At 43.7% G+C, this 23,221-nt stretch overlaps 1 protein-coding gene across 3 annotated transcripts; it reads right to left on the reverse strand.

Annotated features, from left to right (window-relative positions):
- Nucleotides 1-376: 376 nt before the first annotated feature.
- Nucleotides 377-22,489, reverse strand: KLHL24 (kelch like family member 24). Of its 3 annotated transcripts, none has more exons than XM_033068549.2 (8): nt 22,434-22,489; nt 20,476-20,581; nt 15,523-16,510; nt 10,419-10,603; nt 9,413-9,531; nt 8,160-8,348; nt 7,547-7,735; nt 377-6,399 (listed from the first exon to the last, which is right to left on the reverse strand). In XM_033068549.2, the coding sequence occupies exons 3-8, from the start codon at nt 16,440-16,442 to the stop codon at nt 6,199-6,201; spliced, it is 1,803 nt and encodes a 600-aa protein (XP_032924440.1). In that variant the 5' UTR covers nt 16,443-16,510; nt 20,476-20,581; nt 22,434-22,489; the 3' UTR covers nt 377-6,198. The 3 variants fall into 3 exon arrangements, with proteins under 3 accessions (XP_032924440.1, XP_032924441.1, XP_032924439.1); XM_033068550.2 differs by lacking the exon at nt 22,434-22,489 and adding an exon at nt 21,420-21,705; XM_033068548.2 differs by lacking the exon at nt 22,434-22,489 and having other exon boundaries at nt 20,476-21,705.
- Nucleotides 22,490-23,221: the final 732 nt, after the last annotated feature.

Consider the following 23,221-nt stretch of genomic DNA (forward strand, 5'->3'; position numbering starts at 1 on the left):
GTTTTCCCTGTTCCCTATGCTGGTTTTGCCTTCTGAGTCCATTCACGTTCTCTTGTCATCACAATACCCAGGACTAACCAATATTTCACATCCCACCCCCTGCTTTTTAATTTTTCCAGTTTTCTTTCTCGTTTACTCTTCTTTCAAGTTTATTCTTCTGTGCAGCCTCCCGCTTGCCTTTATTCCCCTCGGTAGGACAGAAAAATGAGCAGGGAGAACACCTAGACTGGGAGGCAGGCAGATCAAAGGAGAGAGACTGCACAGGGGGCAGAATCCAACAAGGTGTATGACCCAAAAAAAGCAGGAGGGAGTTTCTTCCTTGTACCACCAAGCCCCACACTGGAACTCATCATAAATTAAAAAAAACCCAGTGAACTATTCAAAAGGCAAATTTTTATTAGATACACTGAACTTTAAAAAACTTTCAAAGAATTATGCAAGAAGTATATTTAAATATAACAGGTGTTATTGCAATTGTGCTACATTACAAAATCACTTTTCTACTGTCAGCACAATCTGAAGACCTTTATGTTATTTGTGAGATCCGTTACATTGACTCTGGCACACAGTAAGTGGTCTGAGCTTTCCTGTTCAAATGTCATTTGTGCTGCACCAGGCTGTTCTTGAGGGCAAGATCAGCTCTCTGTGGAACTACAGCTTCTATATTTCAGTAAATAAAGGAACTGGCAAGGAATAACAAGAACTGCTGTTTTCCTTAGCAAATAAAGGAAAATTAAAATATGATTTCAGGCAAAAATATCATATGATTAACAGTTCAGGAGGTAAACTCTCTTCCCATGGCCAAGTAGTTCCTATTAATCCAACTCCAAAGGCTACAGGTGCACCAAAAGGAGAATGACTCATAGGTCCAGCATTTACACAGATGAAATTAGTAACAGTACATTACATTCAAGTCTCTTAATTTGCTTATTGCCATGCTGCACCACATTATTGCTTCATAGTTTGAATCTTGAACAAGAGGTTGATGACTTCAGAGAGTTCAGAAATATCGCAGAGGCTACTGACTAGTACAAGAAATTACGTTATTAAGGACAGGAAGTCAAAGACTAAACTCAGTCCTTTGTCACTGAGGTGTGCTGGAAACAAAAAAAATAGAAAAATACAAATACTGATTTCCCTAGATTAAATCTGCCATAGTACTGTAATAATGAAAGCATTCTAGGCATGTTCTAAACAAAAAGTTTAACTGTTCAGATTAATGAACAGCAAGATTTATTTCTCCTAGGAGGACATTAACAGTCTGGACAGTAAGACCAACCATAATAAAGGTAACAAACTGGAAGGAGTAAGCCAAGCTCTTTTTCACAATAGATAAAAATATAGGTGAATTCAAGGCACAGGTGTTTTCAAAATTAATGCACATTATTTTCTTTGGAGCTAATCATACAAACTAAGCCCTAATTACACTATTAACAAGTTGTACACAGGGCCTTATGTGCATCACTTGTAACAGCACTATCAGAGAATGACCACAAAATAATTCACATACAGATGTGCATACATAAAATATCAGCATAGACTGGATCTCTACAGTAGAAAAAAAGAAATTCCTGCAAATAGCTTACAGTTCTTAGCAGCGTTATCATGAACTTGTGTGTAACACAAAGGCAGCGAGCAGAGAACAGAGTCACAGCTGGTTTGGGCTTGGTGGGAGGCTGCTGCTTTGTGGCAATGCTCACAGCACTGGCACAGTTGTGATCCATTTTAATTAATGTCATTTGAAATAATTCCATACTGAGGAAACTTGTGTGCTAAACATACTTTACAAAACCCTAAGCACTGCTTCGCCCCCAACCAGATAGCAGGTTTCTGCTTAGAAATTTCATATTACCCTCTAGGCTCCTTTTCTGAGTATATGTTGCTCAATTTTTTAGCCAGGCACAACAAATAATTTCATTAGTAATTCCTTGTGTACATGAGACTACATTCAGACGAAAATATTTGTTGTGCCTCATAGGGATCAAGTCTTGTGAGACTGTTAATGTTCTTTAATTGGGTTGTGCCATCTTCAATGGTAAAAAAGAACCCCACAGCTACTTGCCTATTTGGGCAATTCAGAAAAATAAACCCCTGGCTTTCCTGAGCATTGCCACTAGCAGACCATGAGTGTATCTGCATTTTTATTGCTCCAGCTGAGTTCAGTGAATTGACAAATGTGAAACATTTTTACCACCTGAGTTTCAGCATCTGGAATTGCAAACTTATGAGCATCCTGAACACCTTGGTTTCAGCAAGCCCAGCCAAACTACAAGCCCCAAACACACGAGGTCTGCCCCTGCCATCTCTGAGCCTGGATGCTCCAATGCGTTTCTCCTGTCTGCTCTCTGGAGCTGGACTCAGCTTGGGCTCTGCTGACCAGCACCTCCCCTGTGCCTCAGACAGGGGGAAACATCAAGTCACAGGCAGTAAGTGGGCCTGCTTCTCGTTCTGTCCTGGCAGCAAGACACAGAAAAACAGGATAAACAAAGTGTTTACCTAAGATAATGAGGTGAACCCAACCACTTTGAGGAAGAAACTGAACAGGCAGTAGCGTCCTTGCTGTCAAGCACAGGTGACCAAAGCTTCCTCTGAATTTCTGTTCTAGGTGAACATTTCCTCTTCCTCCATCATCAGCCTCTCTCAAAACTTTGCCATGTTAAAAATACTATTTAAAAAGCTTCAGTAAATTAGGGTCCATATGAACATAACCAGCATTAATATCTCTGCTTCAACAGAGTACAAACAAAGCTATCTTTGAGAACTGCATTGGTGCCTATCAAAAGAAAAAAATAACAGTACAATCTGGACCCCTTGGTGCTGGAGGGGAAAGCACAGTGCCCAATCCCCCAAATGCACACCAGACACACAGTATAAAATGGAAGAGAGTCCACAAATTATGCCTACTTAACCACTCCCAAGGAGGGAGTCTACAGGTAAAACTACATGGTCACCAGGCAATGTTCTGTGGCTGATGGCTGTAAAAGGAGAATGCTTAGCCACAAGCCAAGGGCTAGAGGCTGCATGTGATCAGTAAGTGATTCAGAACCTTCCAGAAGCCTGCCTGCAAGAAAGCATCAACTGTCTTTTCAATTAACATCACACTGCTAAGAACAGAAGTGAACATCAAAATAGAGAAAAAAAAATATTTACTCACTTCTGTTTAGCAGAGTGAAGACAATTCTTAGAATTTATTTTTTAGGTGTGACTTGGAGATGCTTGAGCCTTCACAGGTATCTATGAAGTTACATCTACAAGGTTACATCTTTGTGCAAGTGCTCTAGAGCTACCAAATCTACTACCATTTATGATGGAAATTCTTTGATTATAGTAGATGACATTAATAATTTTCTCTCCTAGCTGAGACAAAGGAAAAAACTAAAACCAATGTGCAGCTCAAGCCCATAAACTGCAAGCATCTAGATATGCATTAGAGTGAGAGGTTAAATCTTTGAATCCATCTATACCTAAGTGAAATGCATTGGAGAACAAGTGGCTCAGGAATACAACTTCCAAATTAATGCATCCTTCTAGAAAAATTGTACATTTTCATTAAATCAAGGTCAAATTGTTCTTTTCTAGTACATCTAAAAGTAACTGTTGTAACAGAGCAGGCCATAAGTGCAAATTATTTACAGATTAAACAAGCAATAAGAAAATCTCACTGCCTGTTTTAAAGAAATCATTGCATAAGTAACTGCCATTTAGCAGTGCTCCACACCTGTAACTGCTCAGCTTTGATACAGGCTCTCAAGAACTGTAAGCAGAGTTTTTTTCTGCATCTACATTTCTGCATTTACTGCTTCATTAAACACTGTCATTTTCAAAAATAGGTAACAGTAACAGTACATAAATTGTTAAGACAACTAAACTATAAAATGAATCTTCAAAACCATGGAAAGCAGTATCTTGTTATTTACAGAGTAGTGCAGTATTATAAACAGAGATTAAATGACACTGTTCTACACCTACAGAATAAGCACTGTTTAAAAACAGTATAGCATGACATTACAAGTCTGAATACAAACAAGGAAATCAAAGGAAAGGAAGGTCTTTTTCCAATTGCATCTCTAAGGAAGTGCTCCTACAGTCTTTGACATTTCCATTTACAATGATGGCACAAGCTATATACACTGTTAGTACATAAAATCAGTTACAGGGCAATTACCATTGCAATCAACAGACCTTATTGCTGTTTCAAAATAAAACTTGGTGAGCAGAAATAGATGAAACTTAGAAAAGGATTAATTTACCTGATTCATTTGTCTTATATTACCAAGGGATTTTCTTTTTAGGGCAATGTGAATGTACATGCTCAGAGACTGATATCCTGATTACATCACTGATATGCAATGATTTATATATTTTATCAGTATTCTTACTGTATCCAAAGCAGTGTTTGGTATTCAGCCAGAAACTGAAATTTTTGTCCTTTTCTGAGGTTACAAGTTTATGCATCTCAAAGTGCAGCTCCCAGTGCTCTTTAAAACTTATGACCATGTTACTGAAAATGTGACTCCCAGCTTGGCATAACTTCACTGAGGGTCAGAATTTCCATCTCATGAAGAAATACTCTGGGAAAACAGATGAGGAAAGTCCAGTGGAACAAACAACGTTCCAGAGATGGTGCTTGTTTTCACTCCCCTGAGCAAGCACATGGACCAGAACCCTGAGGCCAGGGCTTGGCTCTGCAGGGGTTTCATGGGGTTTTTTTCCGCCCTGGCACTTACCAACTTCCCTACTGGCTGCTGCCTCAGAATTCCTTTGAAAGGCAGTTCTAAGGTTTTTGGTGATTTACAGGAAATTGGTATACCGACAATTGCATTAATTTTCCAACTCCCAAGTGCTATTTCAGTTTTTATGAACTTTGTGCCTCAACTGTACAACTTTGTACTGGAAATAAGGAGTCCTAGTACAGAAATCTAGGAAGGACTTAAAAAAATATCTTTACTGAAAAAAAACCCAACCCAATAATGATGGTATATCAAAATACAGGTGCTTCCTAGGCTTCAAAATTATCCAAAACATGTCATATGGCTACATGGACAGGTCACAGATATTTTTCTGGTGAAAGGAGGGACCTTTCCAGAACTTCTTTATCTGTGACCAAGCAGCTTATACAGTAGTTTAACTGTGCTACAGTAAGTGATTGTCTGAAGAAAGGCCAAGAAATACTTACTGGATACTCTGCCATCTCTGCAGATGAGACATCCAGAAGACCAATTTACAAGCTGTAGGGCTCAAACTCAAGTCCCCACCTCTATTATCAGGTAATTTATAATGTGATTCTGAAAACTGGGAGAATCCAGAATTCAACATCCTTTTATTTCTTAAATAGTTTAGACATTGCAGTGAGCAAAGAGTGAACCAAGTAACTTTCAGCCTTCACCCATACTATTCAAAAAGGTAAAAACTGGGATTCAAACTTTACCTCAGAGATGCATGCCTGAACCCACAGGTTTTCCATGTCATGTAGCCTTGCACTTCTTTGCTGGACATTTAGCAACACTATGAATAAGTTTCACAGGGTTAAGGTACCTGGGTTAAGAGTCATCACTGCAGTGTGTTGTAGTGGCTCACCAAACAACCAGTTTCTCCTTCAGAAGAAAGCATTCCTCAAAGATTCTTGTTTTGTCCAATGTAGCTTGTTTTGTAGGTGGTTTGGTTTGGTGTTTTTGTGGTTTATTTTTTACATTCCAACCCATGCATGACCTGACAAAATGTTCTACTTGGTTCATCTGCTTGTAAGAATGATGCATATGGATTATAATTGAGCTTTATAAATTACAGATAATTATCCTAGATGATTCTTTGGGACTTATTTGCCTATGCATTTTTCCCATTAGCAGAACCAGAAACACCTTGAAGATATTGCTTTTAAAGACACAGGCACAAATGCTGAAGGCACTCTCCCCAAAAAGCTTTCAAAATTTTAATTACTAATCACACATAGGGCAAACTTTCTGATGACTGTGCAACATCTTGCTCTCATATCAGAGCCCACAGCAGATATAACTGAACTCTGGTTACTGGACAGCTTTGTAGACTTGTTTGGTAAGTTAAATTAACCCTTTTTCTAAAGGCACAGGATATAATTTTCATATGACACTTAGGCAGGGAATTCCCACTTCAGGAATTTTAAAAAGCCTGTCTTGCAGCAGACCACTGGATTCATTCTTCTTTTTTCAAGAAAAAAATAAATTAGAGTTTAAAGCCTTTTTCATTATATCTATGAATGGTCACACAGCCATGATACGATACTGGCCTGGGCATGGCTGCCACTCCTGTGATAATGCCCGTTGCAGGGTCATAACAAAGAATAGTGTCTGTGGCTTCACCGTTCTCCCGTCTTCCACCAAGGATATAGATTTTTCCATTACACACAGACATGCCACAGTTCTCCTGTTGCAAGAAAACACAAGGGAATACACGGTTATTTAAAAAGCAAGGCTTGATTCATGTGTGTCTGCCCCAGTGCAGGACAGCAGCACTATGACTGCCTTTTGTAACCAGCCTGGCCTATAATGTTCCCTCCTGAAAGGGCCAGTGCAGAAAGCACAAAAATTAGGGAAAGCAGCAGCACAAGCCTACAGAAAAAACTATTTCAGGTCTAAGCCTTTACTACATGTAGCTCAGACAAAGGGAACAATGGAATGCAACTGAACACCGTACCACTGAAAGATCTGAGATAGGGAAAGGAGGAGAGAACATTTTCAGAGGAGGGACCACAGTAGGGACTATTAATGCAAAGAATAGGAACAAGGAGAAGCACCATAGAGGAGTAACAGATAATGAAGAGGAATGTAAATGGGGAGAGGAAAAAAGGCATTACTAAAAAGAGTGCACAAGAAAAGACAGTGCTGTGTCTTACTTGAAACAGAGACAGGATTTTATTTCTTCCTCAACAGCAGGCATGGAAAAAATACTCAGTTAAATAGAGAACACAGACTAAAACAGAAGAACAGAGGGAAGGCTGGGAAAAAAGAACAAACTTCTCTTAAGGTAGTACTACAGAGTATGTGATTGGTGTTTTTAAAACATGGGGAAATGTAACTGCTGCACACATACTTCACTGCTGAGGGGACACGTTCAAATCCTGCTCAGTGTCCCATGAGTGGATATGACAGAGCTCTCACTGTTGAAGTCAGATACTTTCTCTGCTATACAGTGGGGCTTTTCCACACTGCAAAAACAGCCTTCAGTAGTTCCTGTCACACTGAAAGGCTTTAATCAATTAAAGGAAATTGCTCCCTTCAGTCTAAATGAAAATATGCAACAGAAGGTAATTTCTATACAATGAAATCATCATCCACTATACTGTTCTTCAACAGTAACAGCTCTCAAGCAAAGCCTGGACTGCCTAACAGTGACATCCAGCTGAACAACTACTGCTTTACAAACGTCCTCTTCTGTGAGGTTTTGAGTTACACAGATGAAGAGGTAAAGCAAGAATGGAATCAGAGATGCAATTTTATCAAGGTTAAGCAAATGTATACTTATTTAATGCCAAGATAACAATGTCAAAAAGTACCTTTTGATTGGTAATTACCTGTCTGCTGAATGTATTCTGTACATGCATCCAGTAGTCCTCAATGGGGTCATAGCAGTAAATGGCTTTGGTGAGCCCGCCAGCAACGTAGATCAGGTTGTTCAGGGACACAGCCGTGATGCATCTCTTGGCAATGGGGATGGTGGCACGGAGCAACCAGGAATTAGTATCAGGATCGTACGACTGAACCTGGAAACAAGGACAGGCCTTTCAGATTGAAAGCCCAACAGAAGGAACAGCCTGGCATGCCCACACAGGTTACAGGACAAAGGAGCAGTGCCTCTCCAAAAAACACCAGAGCCAACGTAAATGCAGATCCCTATATCAATAATTTATACATATGCACAATATTTGACACTGTTCTCTGAATATTGCCATTTAAGAACTCACAGAACTTGTGAAGCCAATGACATAAGCAATGTATCCACGAGAAAGACCACAGTAACAGTGTATCACTCAATTAACATTTTCTACTCGGTATATTTGTGCATTAGAGTAACTCCACATTCTATCCAGCAAAAACCAGTTCAAGCAGATCTCCAGTAGGACCTGGTTTTAAACCAGCAATCCAGTTTGCTGTGGATAGAAGATGAACCCAACAGAGCTAACTGACCTTGTCAGAGCAGGTGTTGTCATCAGGGCCACCCCCAATGACAAAGAGCTTGCCAACACAGCTGGTGACAGCCGGGGAGCTGACAGCCTCCTTCAGGGGAGCCACCTCGGTCCAGCGGTTGGAGAAGGAGTCGTAGCACTCCACACTGCTCAGCCGGTTCTGCCCGTCGTATCCTCCCACCACGTACACCTGCACTCAGTGGGGAAAACTACCATTACCTCATGTTTGCAGCAGGTATTACATTTAAATATCACATCACGTTAATTGAAAGCTGATTTGCCAGGTTTGTCAAGGGATACATTCCTCACATTTTTTATTTATACACAGGAGGAGAAGAATATGGTCTAAAAATAACAGGTAAAGACTCCCTGGGAGAGTTCCATTCAGTCACACGTGGAATGACACTGCAAACACATGCCAAAGCACAGTATTATTAATACTGCACTAGAAACTTCTTATTTGAATAGCATTTGTTAGAAAAGGCATTCCTCTATTTCTCTTTTTTTTAGATAACATTCAACAGCAGCAGCAAACACTCATCTGAGTTTACCTTTGCTTTTCTGGCATTTTGCTTTTTCCCTATTTGTTTACTGAAGCATTTCCTCCTCTCAGTTTGTAAACTCTACTTTCTTGTCTCTTCTTTCCTCTTTAAGAAGCAGAGCTCTTCATTATTTGTGATTACCTTCTTCCCTCTGCTTGCTTAGCTGCATGTTTCATCTCTAAGATGATTTAGTGACACCACACACAGATCTTTTCTACCTTTCACTAATGGAGTCCCAACTAGTGGTTTTATGTTCAGGCATATTTGCCTTTAAAATACTGCAAACCTTCCCATTTCCACACTTCATGTGTTTGCTTAATTTCAATATAAAACATTAAATAAAACTGCTGACTTTCAGAGTAGTATCAGTTTCTGTTAATAACTACATAAACTGTTAACAGCACTTTTGAAGCACAGGCAAATCCAGATGCTTCTTTGCTTCCCAAAAAATTGCTTCCTGGAAATAAGCCCCTTCAATGATGAAAAAACAAAATCCCAAAAAATAAATGAGCAGTAAGATGATTTTTCATGTCTATGGGTAATAATGTCTGACTGATGAAGAGCCTAATTGTTGCAGTACTGTATTTGAAAATACGTATTTTTAAAACTATTTTATATCAAATACAAAGTAATACTTAAGTGTTTTCTCCACTGTTTTCTTATATACAGCAAACATTCCCACTATAAAAAAATTAAAATATACTTCTCTTACTTTACCCAGAAGAACAGCCATTTTATGTCTCCATCTGCCTTTATTTAAGGAGGCAACTCTGATCCAAATGTTAAGTTGAGAGTTATAAATCCACACATCCCGGCTATTGATTCTTCCACCTTTAAATGAAACATATGCCAATCTGAATAATTATTGAATGGGTAATGCTAACTATTACATTCCCCTCTACAGTGGGCAATGAAAACTTCAAATCCCCTTTTGGATGTAATAAGGATCTACCAGTATTTATACATTACACTGAAAAAGTAATTTGCAGTGAATTTCAAAGATGAAATCACACAATAAGTTGTTTTCCTCATGCTTTCCTTTCCCATAATGCTGAGATCACACTAGATTATTTCTTGAATTTGGAATGGATTTTAATGGCTTTTGCTTAAGCTATTCAGATTTCCTGTAGTGTCACCTCCTAGATGAGACCCTCAGAATCCCCGGCCCGTGGCACATCCCTGCCACCCCCTCCTCTGCCCGCTCTGTGAGCATCTCCTTGGTTTCACTTTGTTCGAATTACACAGGCACACACACACCTGAGGAGACTTTTCTTTGGTTAAACCAACACAGAGAGCCTGCTGTCTGAACCATCAGCTGCACCCCGGAATTTTCCCTTGCTGAAGGACTGCATGTGCTGCTGGGAAAAGCCTGCTTGGGATTTTTTTGTCTGTGGTTTTCCCAGCTGTTGCTGCACACAGGCTCCTGCTGTATTTCAAAGCAGCCATTAGCTGGTCTCTTTAAATACAATTGATGTCCTGGAATCAGCTGTAAAAAACTGCAGATTCATGCCAAACAAGAACTCCAGAAAACACTTTTGTTTACAGTAAGATTGTGCTGGGGCTGGTGTTCACAGCAGCAAAGTGACTTTCAGCTGAGCTTCTGGAAGTTCACATACAAAGATCTGCCCCCCTACTTAAAAAGCAAACCAAAACAAACAGGACACAACAAAAACCAACCAAGCAAAGAAAGAACTCTTCAATTTTTTAAGATTATTCACCTGAAACAAGAATATCATTCCGCAGAGCACACACTGCATACTCAGACTTGGTAAACTCTGGAAGTTTAGCCAGTGACTTCCACTCTCCTGTCACAGGATCATAGCACTCCGTGTATGGCAAATTAAACCCTCCAACTCGTTCACAGCCTCCAACAACAACTATCACCTCAGAATAACCAGTTGATCTAAAAAAGTGAACACAGAAAACAACAGGTACGAGATATTTATTAGTACATGGAGGCCAAACAACACTGTCTTCAAAACTCTGTGAAAATCAGAAAAAGTACTATTAAGCTTCAACTTAGACAACGAAGAAAGAAAACAGAAGAGTCATTTTGCAAACCGGTTGTTACTGTTTCCAGCTGTCTTGTAACACAGCAGGTTACCACACCGACAGGAGGCCTGTGTAAGTGGAGAGGCACTGCACAATGTTCTATGTGAAAATCATGTAATTAAATAACAGAGAAAGCCTTGACTACATTTTTCCTTTGACTGTACACAGAGATCAGAAACAGTTCAAGCCAGGCTGCAGACAATGAGGTGAACAATCTGTTTCACAATGAAATCAGTCTTCAATCCCTTCCTGAGCTTTACAAAATTAATAATACTTTACAGCACCTAAATACTGCAAGTGTTTAAAAGCAGAAGGAATGTAGTCACCAAAATAAGGAAATCGATAAATTAGAGCCAATGCACAGTAAAACAGAAAACAGCAGTCACAGGAGGAAACATTAAGGAATACTGAAATTAAAATTCAAACCTAAACCCAAAAACTAAAACTTAGTGGGAATAAATCAGGCATCAGACAGGCTGAAATGTACCCAAATACACCTTAAACTTATATTCCACACACTGATTATCCTTCTACTAACCAGATGTTTCTGCATTACACATATTCTATAATCACAGCAGTAACAAAACCTAGCTAAAAAAAATTAATGCATATTTGCACATCTTTGATGTGCAAAATCAAACTCTGACCACCTTTATTCCTCCTCTCAGACTTATAATTTCTTGTCAGCATTTGTCAAACGCCCTTCTTTTGAGGGCATTTTTAAATTAAAGCATTTTGCACTACATAATTATTTCAAGGACTGCTGTCAGTTAAGCAAAACCGAATGCAAGACTGATTTTATTTTTAATGAGCCTTTTTGTTGTGTTGTGCTTTGCAGAGAACAGGTATCTCAGAACACATTCATGCCATTGCTGAATACTGCACTCTTCTCAAAAATAAACAAAAAAGGATTTATGAGGATTTGAGGTAAAAGTTGCATGAACTGTCCCTTAAGTTCCTAACATGAACTTCTGCACATATTCACCCCTAAATCCTGATGAGGCTTTCCCTGTTTTGAAACATGAATAAAACTAGTGAGCCCTTCTATCTCCTTGTCACCACACACCAAATTGAAATATTCCACATATGTTTCTATCCAGAATACTGTGAGCAGGCAAAGGCAGTGCTAAAGGCTAACACGCTCCAGGATGAGATAAATGAGACATGTCTGGGGAATGGCACTTTCGCACCCAGACCCCTCAGAAGAAACTCTTGTCAGCTGCTCAGCTTTGAAGTCATGCTCCTTCCTGGTTTCTATGTATTCACTCTTTACTGGTTTTTGCTTTTTTGAGGAACAACTCTGAAAAGAATCTCTCAAAGGGTAAGAGAGGGGAAGTTCCTGTGCCAACAAAGCATTACCCTGGAAAAGAACTTCCATTTTAGCAAGACACTCATAATTTGCCTTAGAAGCAAGCCCAAAGACAGCAGAAAAGACAGCAGATAACTGTGTACAAAGAGGTTTGTGTGTGCATTACTTTCTAATTAGAATTAAGGCCTCCATTCACACATTGAAAAGATGACTGCAACAGATTATCAAACTTTGGTTTAAAACTAAATGAACAAAAAAACTGTGCTCAGAGAGAGTTCTTTATGAATTGCTATAATGGAATATTTCAAGCAAATATTCATTTAGCACAGTATTTCAAATCCAAAGACAACTAAAAAATTTCCTAACATTTTAGTACCTACATGACAACATTCTTTCTTCAGGTAAGAAAAATTTTCTCCATTATATTTTCTTGAACAAGTCCTGCACTGTGCAGGTTTTATGGTTCGTTCCAAATTTATTTTTTTCAAATGACAGAGTGCACACCCATTTTTTAAAAAAGTAAAATGTGGTAGGAATACACAAAAAGAACATCTAGGCAAAGGCTAATTCCAGAAAAGAACCAAGGATATGTTTAAGTGAAGGTCAGAAAAAGCTGTGACCTCAACTAGTGGTACAGGAAGCTCTTCTTGTAGCCCTCAGAAGGAACAGTGTGAGCAAAGTAACACAGGTGCTAAAACAGGCTGTGAAGATTCCAGGAAACACTATCCCACCAAGAACAGGTGCATCAAATAGAAAAGAGGGAGTAGAAGACAATCAACAGTGTCATACAATTCCATGCATTCCCAAGTACAGGCTTTTCAGGGGTCCTGGGCTCCACACACACCTCCTGATGAGGTGAAAACACCAAACAGCACGGGCTAGACACAAATAGTTTAAACAGATCACATTCAAAACCATGGTAAGTTGAGAAAACAAATCACAGAAATTCAAACAAACTACAGAAATTCTGGTAAATCACTACTTTTTTCTCTGTCACTGTCAAATCAATTTTGGGTAGTAAATGAGGTAGCAGACAAAATGTGAAGTGAAACAGAAAACATCTCCAAGTGGGAAATATAAGAGACTACATTAAAGGCAACCAAAAAGGACACATTAAAATGTATAAACATCCTAACTTCTGGTTAAAGAACACACTCACGTATTGTTATCAGACAGCTCAACAGCAGCTTTGATGAAAGTCTGAAGATAACTCAAAGCACACAGCAGGAAGAGCCCCTGCAGTTTTGGATATGGAAGTGTGCTACTGCTCCCTGCTTGGCCTCAGCTTTGGTGTGCAACACAAGAAGGAGGGACAGGACAGGCTTACAGGAGCAGGAGGGACAGGACAGGTTTACAGGAGCAGGAGGAGCAGCCTCAAGATGTCACTGTGCCATTGCAAGTCCGTAACTGAAAGGCTCTCTCAAGAAAGACTTGCATTTGCCAACCATGCCTTAGTGGTAAAGAACAGTTAAAACCACACTTTAAACTTTTATTCACTTCAGGTAACTCTTCACTGGCTTCAGAAAGGAAAAAAAAAAATCTAATTGTAAATTGGAATGTAGTGTGTTCTTTGAAAAAACAAGTAGAACCCATTTCACCCATAGATGCATCCATATTAATACAACCAATCACAATTTATTTCCCAAAGTTTTATTAAAAGCACTGGTGTGGGAATTGTTTATCCTGTAGCCTGTCTCCTTTTAGAAACAGTTTATACAGAAAAGACATTGGAGGAAGGCAATAAAAAAAGGAAAAGAGGTCTCCATTGTCCTCCAAAGCCCCCCAAAATGCTCAGAAAAAGTGTGATAAAAGCATTGGGGAAGGGGGACCTGGCAACTACTTTAAAACACAATTTTTGCTATAGGCAACAGAACCAAACAAACAACAGAAACACATGACAAAGAACTACTCCATGAATGTAATATAGAAAAGGGGAAAAAATTCCTGCTGGGAGGCCAGCCAGTTTTTCTCTTTGTAAATGACTTGTCTTGTTGCTGCCTACTCAAACTCCCACTGCAGTTTAATACACTCAGCAGTAAAACCAACAAACCCCACAGCTTCAGAAAACACCTGTGTTATGCAAGGTACTTCATCTGCAAACTGGAGCCCTGTTCTGGGGATGTCCAGATTCTCAAGCACATACACACCACACACTGACAAAATTTCTGTTTGCCTTCCTTAGCCAACTGAGCAAGAAAAGCAGAACAAACACCAAACCAAACACTGGAGCTTGCAGCCTCCTCCAACAGTCTGAATTCCCGTGGTTCCTCCCTCTGGCCCAGAAACAATCACTGCAGCAAATTCCCAAACTGCCATGATCCAAAGGCTGGCTAAGACCCCCCAGAGCAGTGCACAGTTTAGAAAGCCTGGGTGAGAGCAGGGCTGCAGGGACTTTCAGATGAGTTTCTTCTGTCACGGCAGGACTGAAGACTGGAAAGCCACTAATGGGGCAAACACTGCCAAGTGTTTTCTTCCCCTTAAGCAAGCCTTTAACACCTGCCAAAAAATAAAGGTTCCCTGCACAGTCACTGTAGAGCAACCACATATGAGTAAGAGTAAACAAAGAGGAGTAACTCCTAACACAACCTGTTTGTCTAGACCATCACTGCATCACCTTAATGTAACATGTGACTTTATAAAAAACTGCTCAAATCAGCTGGAGTTAACTATCAACTATCATCTCTACTATCACTGGCATAAGGCTGGGAAAATATTTTTCAGGAAAAAAAGAATCATAATAGCCATTGCTCATAAATGCCACTAATAGATTCTTCCTCATTTCTTCCTGAAACCTCAGTCGCCTATTTGTGTAACACATTATTAAGCAGCAGCAATTCTGAATTATTAAAATGTCACCAAATGAGCACAAAATACTTCAGGAACTGTTTCATGATCCTTTAAAAATACAATATTTTGTTTCTTTACAGTTAAGAACCTGTTGTTCTGCTGTCTATTACAAATACATGTACTACTCCATCTGCAAAATATTTGTGATGTAGCAAGGAAATGCTCTGAATACATAATACCGCCATCCACATCCTTTGTGGTGTGCTGTACATTTACATGACTTTGTGACAAAAAGAAAGCTGGGGAAATGGAGTGGTTTACCTGCCACAGCACAGTGAGCTCTCTCCAAGACACTGCTATTACATGAAGTACCTTAAGATCTCCCCTAGCAAACATTACCCTTAAAGAAAGTACTTTACTTGCAAGGTAATATAACTGCACTTACCTTTTTTCAGAGCAATAAAGTGCTCTGTGTAAAAAGACTCATTTATGCACATTCTCAAGAGACACATGAGCTTCATGCATGTGGGGAAGCATAACTGCAGCAGCTTCAGAATTTTGCAAAGTAAAATTATCTGGAAGAGATTTTTTTTTCTCCAGGCACGCCTATAGCAAACATCTGTACATCAAGTTAGGTCCTTCTGCAGAAAAAAGGGTTAAAGGCATTTCCTCACCTGCGTGGCCTAGTTCTGGGAGACATCATCTCGTTCCCAAGGATGTGGTATCGCCTGGCTTCGTGCAGCAGCTGATAGCACTCTGGGGAATTCTGAATGAGCTGGTCCACCTCCACAGTCTGAACAAAGTAGTTGGGGTGCAGGAGCGGGAGCCTGACGTGCGTCAGGAGCTCGTGGAGCACGGGCCGGCGCAGCTCGACGGCGCGGTACACCCAGCGCATCACGGCCTCAAACACCATCTCCTCCTTACTGATCACCAGCTCGTCGCTGCAAATGTAATCAATGAGCTCGTCCTTGCCCAGCTCCAGGAACTCTTCGTGCTGGGACACATCCTCAAAGGTCTGCAGCGCGAAGTTCCTGCACTTGGTGAAGAGCGTCTTGAGCGAGTGCGTGTCTGCGAAGCGCTGGATGCCCAGGCAATTGCAGGGGTCCAGCTGCTCCTCCAGGAACTTGGCACAGGCATCGCGCAGAACGCTGATCTGGAACAGGCTCGACGTTTCAAACAGATACTGCACGTTCTCCGTCGTGATTTTCACCTTGCCCGTGTACACATACTGCAAAAAGCAATCCATGGCTTCGGCAAAAATGCCGTTGATCTCCACCAGCATCTCCCTGCTCTCCCGGTGGTCGTTGCAGAACATGGCTCTGAAGTAGCTGCTGCAGGCCGAGAGCACGGCGCGGTGGCACGGGAACTCCCGGCCCTCCACGCAGATGATGACATCCGTGAAGAGCCGGCTGTCTCGGAATTCATTGAAGATCTGGAGAATGCTTTCTGCATGGGATGATCCCGAGGAGAAGTCAAAAAACTCAGGGCCTGACAAGGATTTTGGGTCCATTTCAAAAACTTTCCGCTTGGTTGCAGGGGAATCTCGTATCCCGCTATCCTCTCTATTCAGTCTGCGTCCCAATATTAGTACCATTGTTACATCAGTTGGCTATAGAGTCATTGAGAAAAACTTGCAGAGGTTCTTCTTCTCAGTGCAACGGTCTGAAAAATTAAAACACTTCAGTACTCAGTCTGGCACACTCTTAGATGCATCACAGCAATTAGACAAGACACTTGTTTGTTCACTCTAAGAATTGATGAAGTTGTTGACCTTTCTTGGAGGTGACACAGGGTGAATTAGTGTGCACCTTGCCCAGGGCAGCGCAGCACTGCCAAGTGTTAACTGCAAAATATACCCAGAAAACAGCTGTTGTGGGTGGCAACTTCTGATTGTACTGCATTAGTGTGCAAGAGAAAAAAATCCCTAGATCTCAGCTGCAGCAAATCACCTGGCGTTCAGAAGCCAAAGACTTCCTGGATAATGATCCAGAGCTTAAACTCTTCCCTTTTTTCAGTGTGATCTTCATTTCAGCTGGAGCCTCCAAAGTACTAATATAACAGCACTAGTCAAAAAGGGGGGTGGAGGCAGAAGACTGAAATTTTAAAAGCAAAAATTTATTGAGTAACCACTCAATTCTCATTATAAAGTCTATCATAATGAAGTCTTAAAACACTAGTGTTAAAAAACAACCTGTGATCTCAACAAGTAACCTTGTAAGTTTTTACTGTTCATTCCTAACATCTAAAAATTAGTTCACTGATAATCTATTACTCAATTAAAAATTAATGTAAACTGCTAGACACAAAACAGAATGAAAGATGAACTATGTTTTTATTGTGTAAAACTACTGGAAATATGAACAAAGGGCAACTTGCTGAGGACAGGGAGAATTTCTGTTTCCAAAGTACTACTGGCAATTAATTATTAGCAGAAGTTTTTGCTTGAACACCTTCCAGTTTCAAGTACAAGTGTAAAGGTTCCTCCCAGCGTGCAAACACACACTCACATTATCAGAGTACTGAAGTTGCAAAAATCAAATACTCAGACGTTTGCATATGCCAATATTAGAGTGTGTAGGTGACGAAAATGCAGCTGACTTTCCAAGTAGTGCATGTCAGAGGTAGTGAGAGCAGCCAATCTACCACAGCAGGGCTCTTTGCCTCTCCTGAGCTTAAAAACGACCTGGATGAATGTACACCAAGACATACTGAGGCAGCAAGAGGCTGGCCAAGCACCCTCCCAGGCCATTGGTACAATTCCAAATGCTTCTAATATTTATTTGTATGTCTACAAGGCCGCAGCTGAATTATTTTGAACGCTCGTGGAAATTTTTTTCATGCCTCCCAAGGTTTTATTCAGTTTCCCTGAATGCACAGTCAGGAAACACCAACTCCTCACGGCAACTTCATTTCCTGATGAGCTCCCATCCTCAGAGCTGCAATTATCCAGTCCCAGACTGGCCACGTCATCACTTAATATAGAACAAAATGAATGTGCTTTTTTTAAACAGCCTTTTTACACAGCACCTTTAAAAGGACACCATCTGAACAAACAGCAAGGAAAGAATGCAGGCTGTACCTTCACTCATTGAGAAAAGAGGTTCTAAAACTATCATGTTCCCAGTAAAATTTTTTCCACAAATTTACAAGGTAGATTCTTGTTCTGGGGCTCATTTACCCTACAAAACACTCAGTTTTAATTTGACTTAAAGTAGGACCAGTTGTCACTTTGATGCCTAAAAATCACAGTTGGAATGAGCCTATCTAACAACTGATTGCTTCAGAGAGACTAACAAGGCACAAGTGGACAATCTGATCTGTAGCTGACATTCTATCCCTTGTATTGCACAATCACTTCACCCTGGAATGACACAGGCCCGATACAAAACAACACCAACGACCAGCACCTCACCAGCTCTGCTGCCAAAATCCTACCCCCTACACTGAATTTCGTCTGCAGCTACCTCCCTACTACAGAAACGGAGCAGCAGCAGTAAAGGGAAATATAACAATATAAACACTGAAGGCTGAATTTCAGCATGGCAGATTTAAATCAGATGAATTTTACGAAAGCTAATGGATCCTTTCCAAAGAAGTTAGCCTGAAATGAGAAGCAAGACCCTGATGTTGCATGAAAGGGCAAAACACAGTAACCAAGTAAAAATTCTTCAAGATGCAATCTATCTCATTATGTGAGAAGACAGCACTGTATTATGCAATTGTTAATAACCAGAAACAAGGGCTCTGCATTACAACTGATCACTGAAGTAAGCAACATCATCTTTATGCTTGGAACATCACAAAATTAGTGGTCAGCAATTTTTTTTAAATGTCCTAATGGTTTAAGGAAATGTGAGAATGAAAAAAAATCCACAGAGTAAAAACTAATCAAGAGGATAAATATAGTAAATTCACAAATAAAACACTAAAAGGAAAAAGAACTCCACTTGATTACAGAATGTACTGTTTTTAAATGTACCTTTCTTCAACTTCTGTCCAGTTAATTACTTCTGCAGGTTTGCTTCAGCAAAACAATTTCACAAGCCTATCAGTAGCAGTGTCACATGTGCAGCTCTATCACATATACGTGTTGCCTTCCTGCAAATCTTGCACTGGCAGTTTTAAAATGTCACCTTCCAGCTGCCAAAGTGGGAAAGGCAGAGGGAGATCTGTGTCTGAGATTGAGCTAGATGTTGTGCAAAGGGGGGAAAACAGCAGGACAGACCTGTCTGCACCTTTCCTGTATGCAGAGGTACTTATATGACTTACCTGCTGACAGACCCTGCACTGTAAACCACCAGTCATTCGGAGAATTTATCAGATAAGTTTAAACAAACCAAAAGAAAAATACATTTTTTCCCCCAAAGACAAGTACTGCAAATTATTTGATCAAAGAGAAAAAAATAATACAAAATCTACTGGATTGTTTGTCTGAACAAGGGTCAACAAGGATGGATCTTAACCATTCAGAGTCTGCCCATTTGAAACACTGGAAAGGAAAAACCAATCACACTTCCAACTATCAGGTTTTAAAAATGCTTTCCAAACACAGACATGGCTCTGACATGGATGTTACCTCACACACACGTATTTCTGAGTTGAGTTCACCACGAGTTCAGGTTCCTCTATTTCCTTCACCTACGCCATCTGTAAGTTTGTTTACACCAGCTGTTCCTAAGAAATATCCTGCAAGCCCAGTTCAGAGGCTGGTAGAAGTCTATAAAACATTTTACCCTGACACCTTCTATCACTACATCCTCTTACACAAAATACTTTTACATTGCACTGAACTCCTCCTTCCTCTACTGCAACACCCTGGTGTGTGCTACCTCTGTCCCTTCACCCACAGCTGTGCCAGCAGCTGGCTTTCTGTGACCTGTGTGTCACTGAGCCCCAGAGTGAGGCCCTGCAGTGACACCTTGTCCCCAGCTGTGCTGAGCCCCAGAGCCCTGCAGTGACACCTTGTCCCCAGCTGTGCTGAGCCCCAGAGCCCTGCAGTGACACCTTGTCCCCAGCTGTGCTGAGCCCCAGAGCCCTGCAGTGACACCTTGTCCCCAGCTGTGCTGAGCCCCAGAGCCCTGCAGTGACACCTTGTCCCCAGCTGTGCTGAGCCCCAGAGCCCTGCAGTGACACCTTGTCCCCAGCTGAGCTGGGCCCCAGAGCCCTGCAGTGACACCCTGTCCCCAGCTGTGCTCAGCCCCAGAGAGCCCTGCAGTGACACCTTGTCCCCAGCTGTGCAGAGCCCTAGAGTGAGGCCCTGCAGTGACACCTTGTCCCCAGCTGTGCTGAGCCCCAGAGCCCTGCAGTGACACCTTGTCCCCAGCTGTGCTGAGCCCCAGAGCCCTGCAGTGACACCTTGTCCCAGCTGAGCTGGGCCCCAGAGCCCTGCAGTGACACTCTGTCCCCAGCTGTGCTCAGCCCCAGAGAGCCCTGCAGTGACACCTTGTCCCCAGCTGTGCAGAGCCCCAGAGCCCTGCAGTGACACCTTGTCCCAGCTGAGCTGGGCCCCAGAGCCCTGCAGTGACACCTTGTCCCAGCTGAGCTGGGCCCCAGAGCCCTGCAGTGACACCCTGTCCCCAGCTGTGCTGGGCCCCAGAGCTCACCCTCGGGGTGCAGTTCCCAAGTACCTGAGGCTCTGCTGGGTTTCTGTGGCTGCCAGGGGAGGTGACAGGAGGTGATGTCCAGCCCGTGCCCACCGCTGCCAGGATCTGGCGTGGCCGGAGCGCTGACCACCTGTGAAGGGAGAAAAGGAGGCGCTGGGAAGGGGCTGGGGAAGGCAGAGGCAGCAGCACCAGGCGGGTCCCATGTGCTGTCACTGCTGTGGTGTGAGCAGCAGCAGCACCCCACAGAAAACGAGTAACCTGAGCACACCCCAGAAACGAAACCCAGCTACGGGAGCAGTGTTTTCATTGCAAGGCCTGGGAACTGCAGCTGAGGTTTGGCTGGTCCTGGGCGTTCTGTGGTTGGAGATAAGAGATAAGGCTGCAGCTCAGGTGTGTGCTCACCACAGGGCAGAGAGAACAAACTCCCCCCTGCAGGAACCACAGCACGTGCTCTTCTTGTTTGGGATGGAACAGGGGGTGGGGAAAAAGGGCATAACCTTTCACTCCGACAAAAAAAACAAACACAGCGTTTCGTTTGCCTTCATCTTTGCTTGGGATACGAAAACAAAAAAAAAATAAGTTGTTGATTTTAAAGAATTAAAAAGAAATTGCTTTACAAGGGATATTGAAGATTTGAATGTCTAAGACAAAGTCTTTAAGAATAACGATTAAGCAGTAAACAAGAATCCAGTGATCAAACTGATTGATATGGTAAGAGCTAGCTGAAATGCATTAGTTTTTTATTCTAATGTAGAACACTATCTTGATTCTTAAAAAAGAATGTAAAAATTCAGCCGTAATCCAAGCTAGTGACACACACGCAAAAAAGTCTTAAGTGCCCTCAAAAGTTACCCAGCAAAAAACAGGAACTGATTTGGACGTGAGAGTCACGACTATTAAGTAAAACAACATACACAAAAACAAGCACCGAAAAGGAACACTTTGAAACTGCAGAACCCTTTATGTACCGTTCTGTAAACGAAAAGGTCCCTCAGAGGGAAGAAAAACAACTTAAGTGGGGAAAAAAGGAGGGGAAAAAAAGCACATTGCATAGTATTTGTGAGGGGAAGATTTCAACGTGAAAAAGTCCCGATCCTTCCCCTTTGGCTTCGCTGTCCTTCTTGCACGTGATTCAGATTTTGCTAAACCAGCCCCGAGCCTGAGTTCCGGCCACAGCGTTCCCAGGCTCGGGGTTCAGCCAGATGCCAGCACATCCCACACGGGGCAGTGCCCGCTGGGCTGGAGCGCGGCCCGATGGGCCCGGAACCCGCCGGGGAAAGCGGCAGAGCAGAGCCGCCCGCGCCCAGCCCCGCCAGAGCCGGGCGGCGAGGCCGCGGGAGCCGCCGCGGCTCCATCGCAGGGCGCTGTAGCCGCTCCCGCAGGGGCCGGCGCGGCACCGAAACCCGGCCGAGGCGAGGAAAGCGCAGCCGGAGGCGGCGGCACAAAATGGCTCCTCCCGTCCCGCCCTCCAGCTCACCTTCACCCCGGGCCCCGCCGCGGCCCCCCCGCGCCCCGGCCAATCCGCGCCCGCGGCCCCGCCCCCGCCCGCCCGCGCGGCCAATCCGCGCCCGCGGGGGGCTCGGGGGGCTCGCGCGGCCCCGCGTTACGAAACGGCCGCGGGCGGCGCGGGGGCTGCGCGCGCCCCCCGCCCGCTGTGCCCGCCGGGACGGGAGCGCAGCGCCCGCCGGCACCGCCGAGCGCGGTGACAACAATAACAACAACAAAAACAACAACAATAACAGCGCGGCGCACGCACCGCCGCGGCTCCCACAGCCTGCCCCAACGTGGCACCGCCGCCGCGCGCTGCCAGCACAGCCCCGGACACGCTGTCCCCTCCGCGGCGACTGACGGGCCGGTCTCGGCCCGCGCCCCGGCTGTCCCTCAGTGGCCTCCGCGCCTTCCCCGGAGGTGCCCGGCCCGCCGTGGGGCACCGCACCCCTCGCCCTCCCAGCCGGGAGCGCGCCCCGCCGCCCCGCACTCACAGCCGGGAGCGCGCCCTGCCGCGCTGCGCCCGCGGGAGCCGCCGGGGCCGGGTCGGTGCGGTCGGGCCGTGCGGGCGGGCGCGGAGCGGAGCGCTGGATCCGCAGCGGTGCAGCGCGCTCGGGCCTCTCCGCCGCCGCTCGCGCTGCCAGCGCCGCTCAAAACAAAGGGGCTGGCGGGGCATGTGACCTCCGAGCCACCGCACATGATGTCACCGGCTCCGCGCGGCCCTGGGAGCTGTAGTTCTCCGCCCCGCCCGCACACGGCCCCGCTGGGGCGGCCTCAGCGGCCCGGGAGGGGCCGGGGGCAGGCGGCAGGGACGGGCCCTTGCCATCGCCGTCCGTCTGCCGGGAGCACACCCCGGGGTGCTGAGGGAGCACACCCCACGTACCCCACAAGGACACCCGACCCACCCCCGCCCCGGCAGCGAGCAAAGCTTCAGGTGAATGGAAGCGAGCTGTTCCATCGGGATGGCACCTTCCAGCGGGACAGTCCCTGGTGCCGGCTCTGGGCAGCCCTGCCGAAGCTCTCCAGCAAGAGCCGGCTCCCAGACTGCAAACAGCACCCTGTCCTGGGGTGGGTGTTCAGCCGACATGGCCAAAACAAAAACCATTGCATGAAAAAAATTAACTAAGATAGAATCTTTGTCTACCTGAGCTACAGCTCCACCCAATTAATTCAGAATTTCCAGTTCCTCTTCAACAACAACACAGAACAGAGTGTCCCTGTCCCTGCTGACCACGGAAGCCAAGGTCATCTTTAAGCTGGGACACTTAAGAGAGAGCTCTGC

Source organism: Catharus ustulatus, chromosome 10 (genome assembly GCF_009819885.2).
Source record: "Catharus ustulatus isolate bCatUst1 chromosome 10, bCatUst1.pri.v2, whole genome shotgun sequence".
Taxonomy (NCBI): domain Eukaryota; kingdom Metazoa; phylum Chordata; class Aves; order Passeriformes; family Turdidae; genus Catharus; species Catharus ustulatus.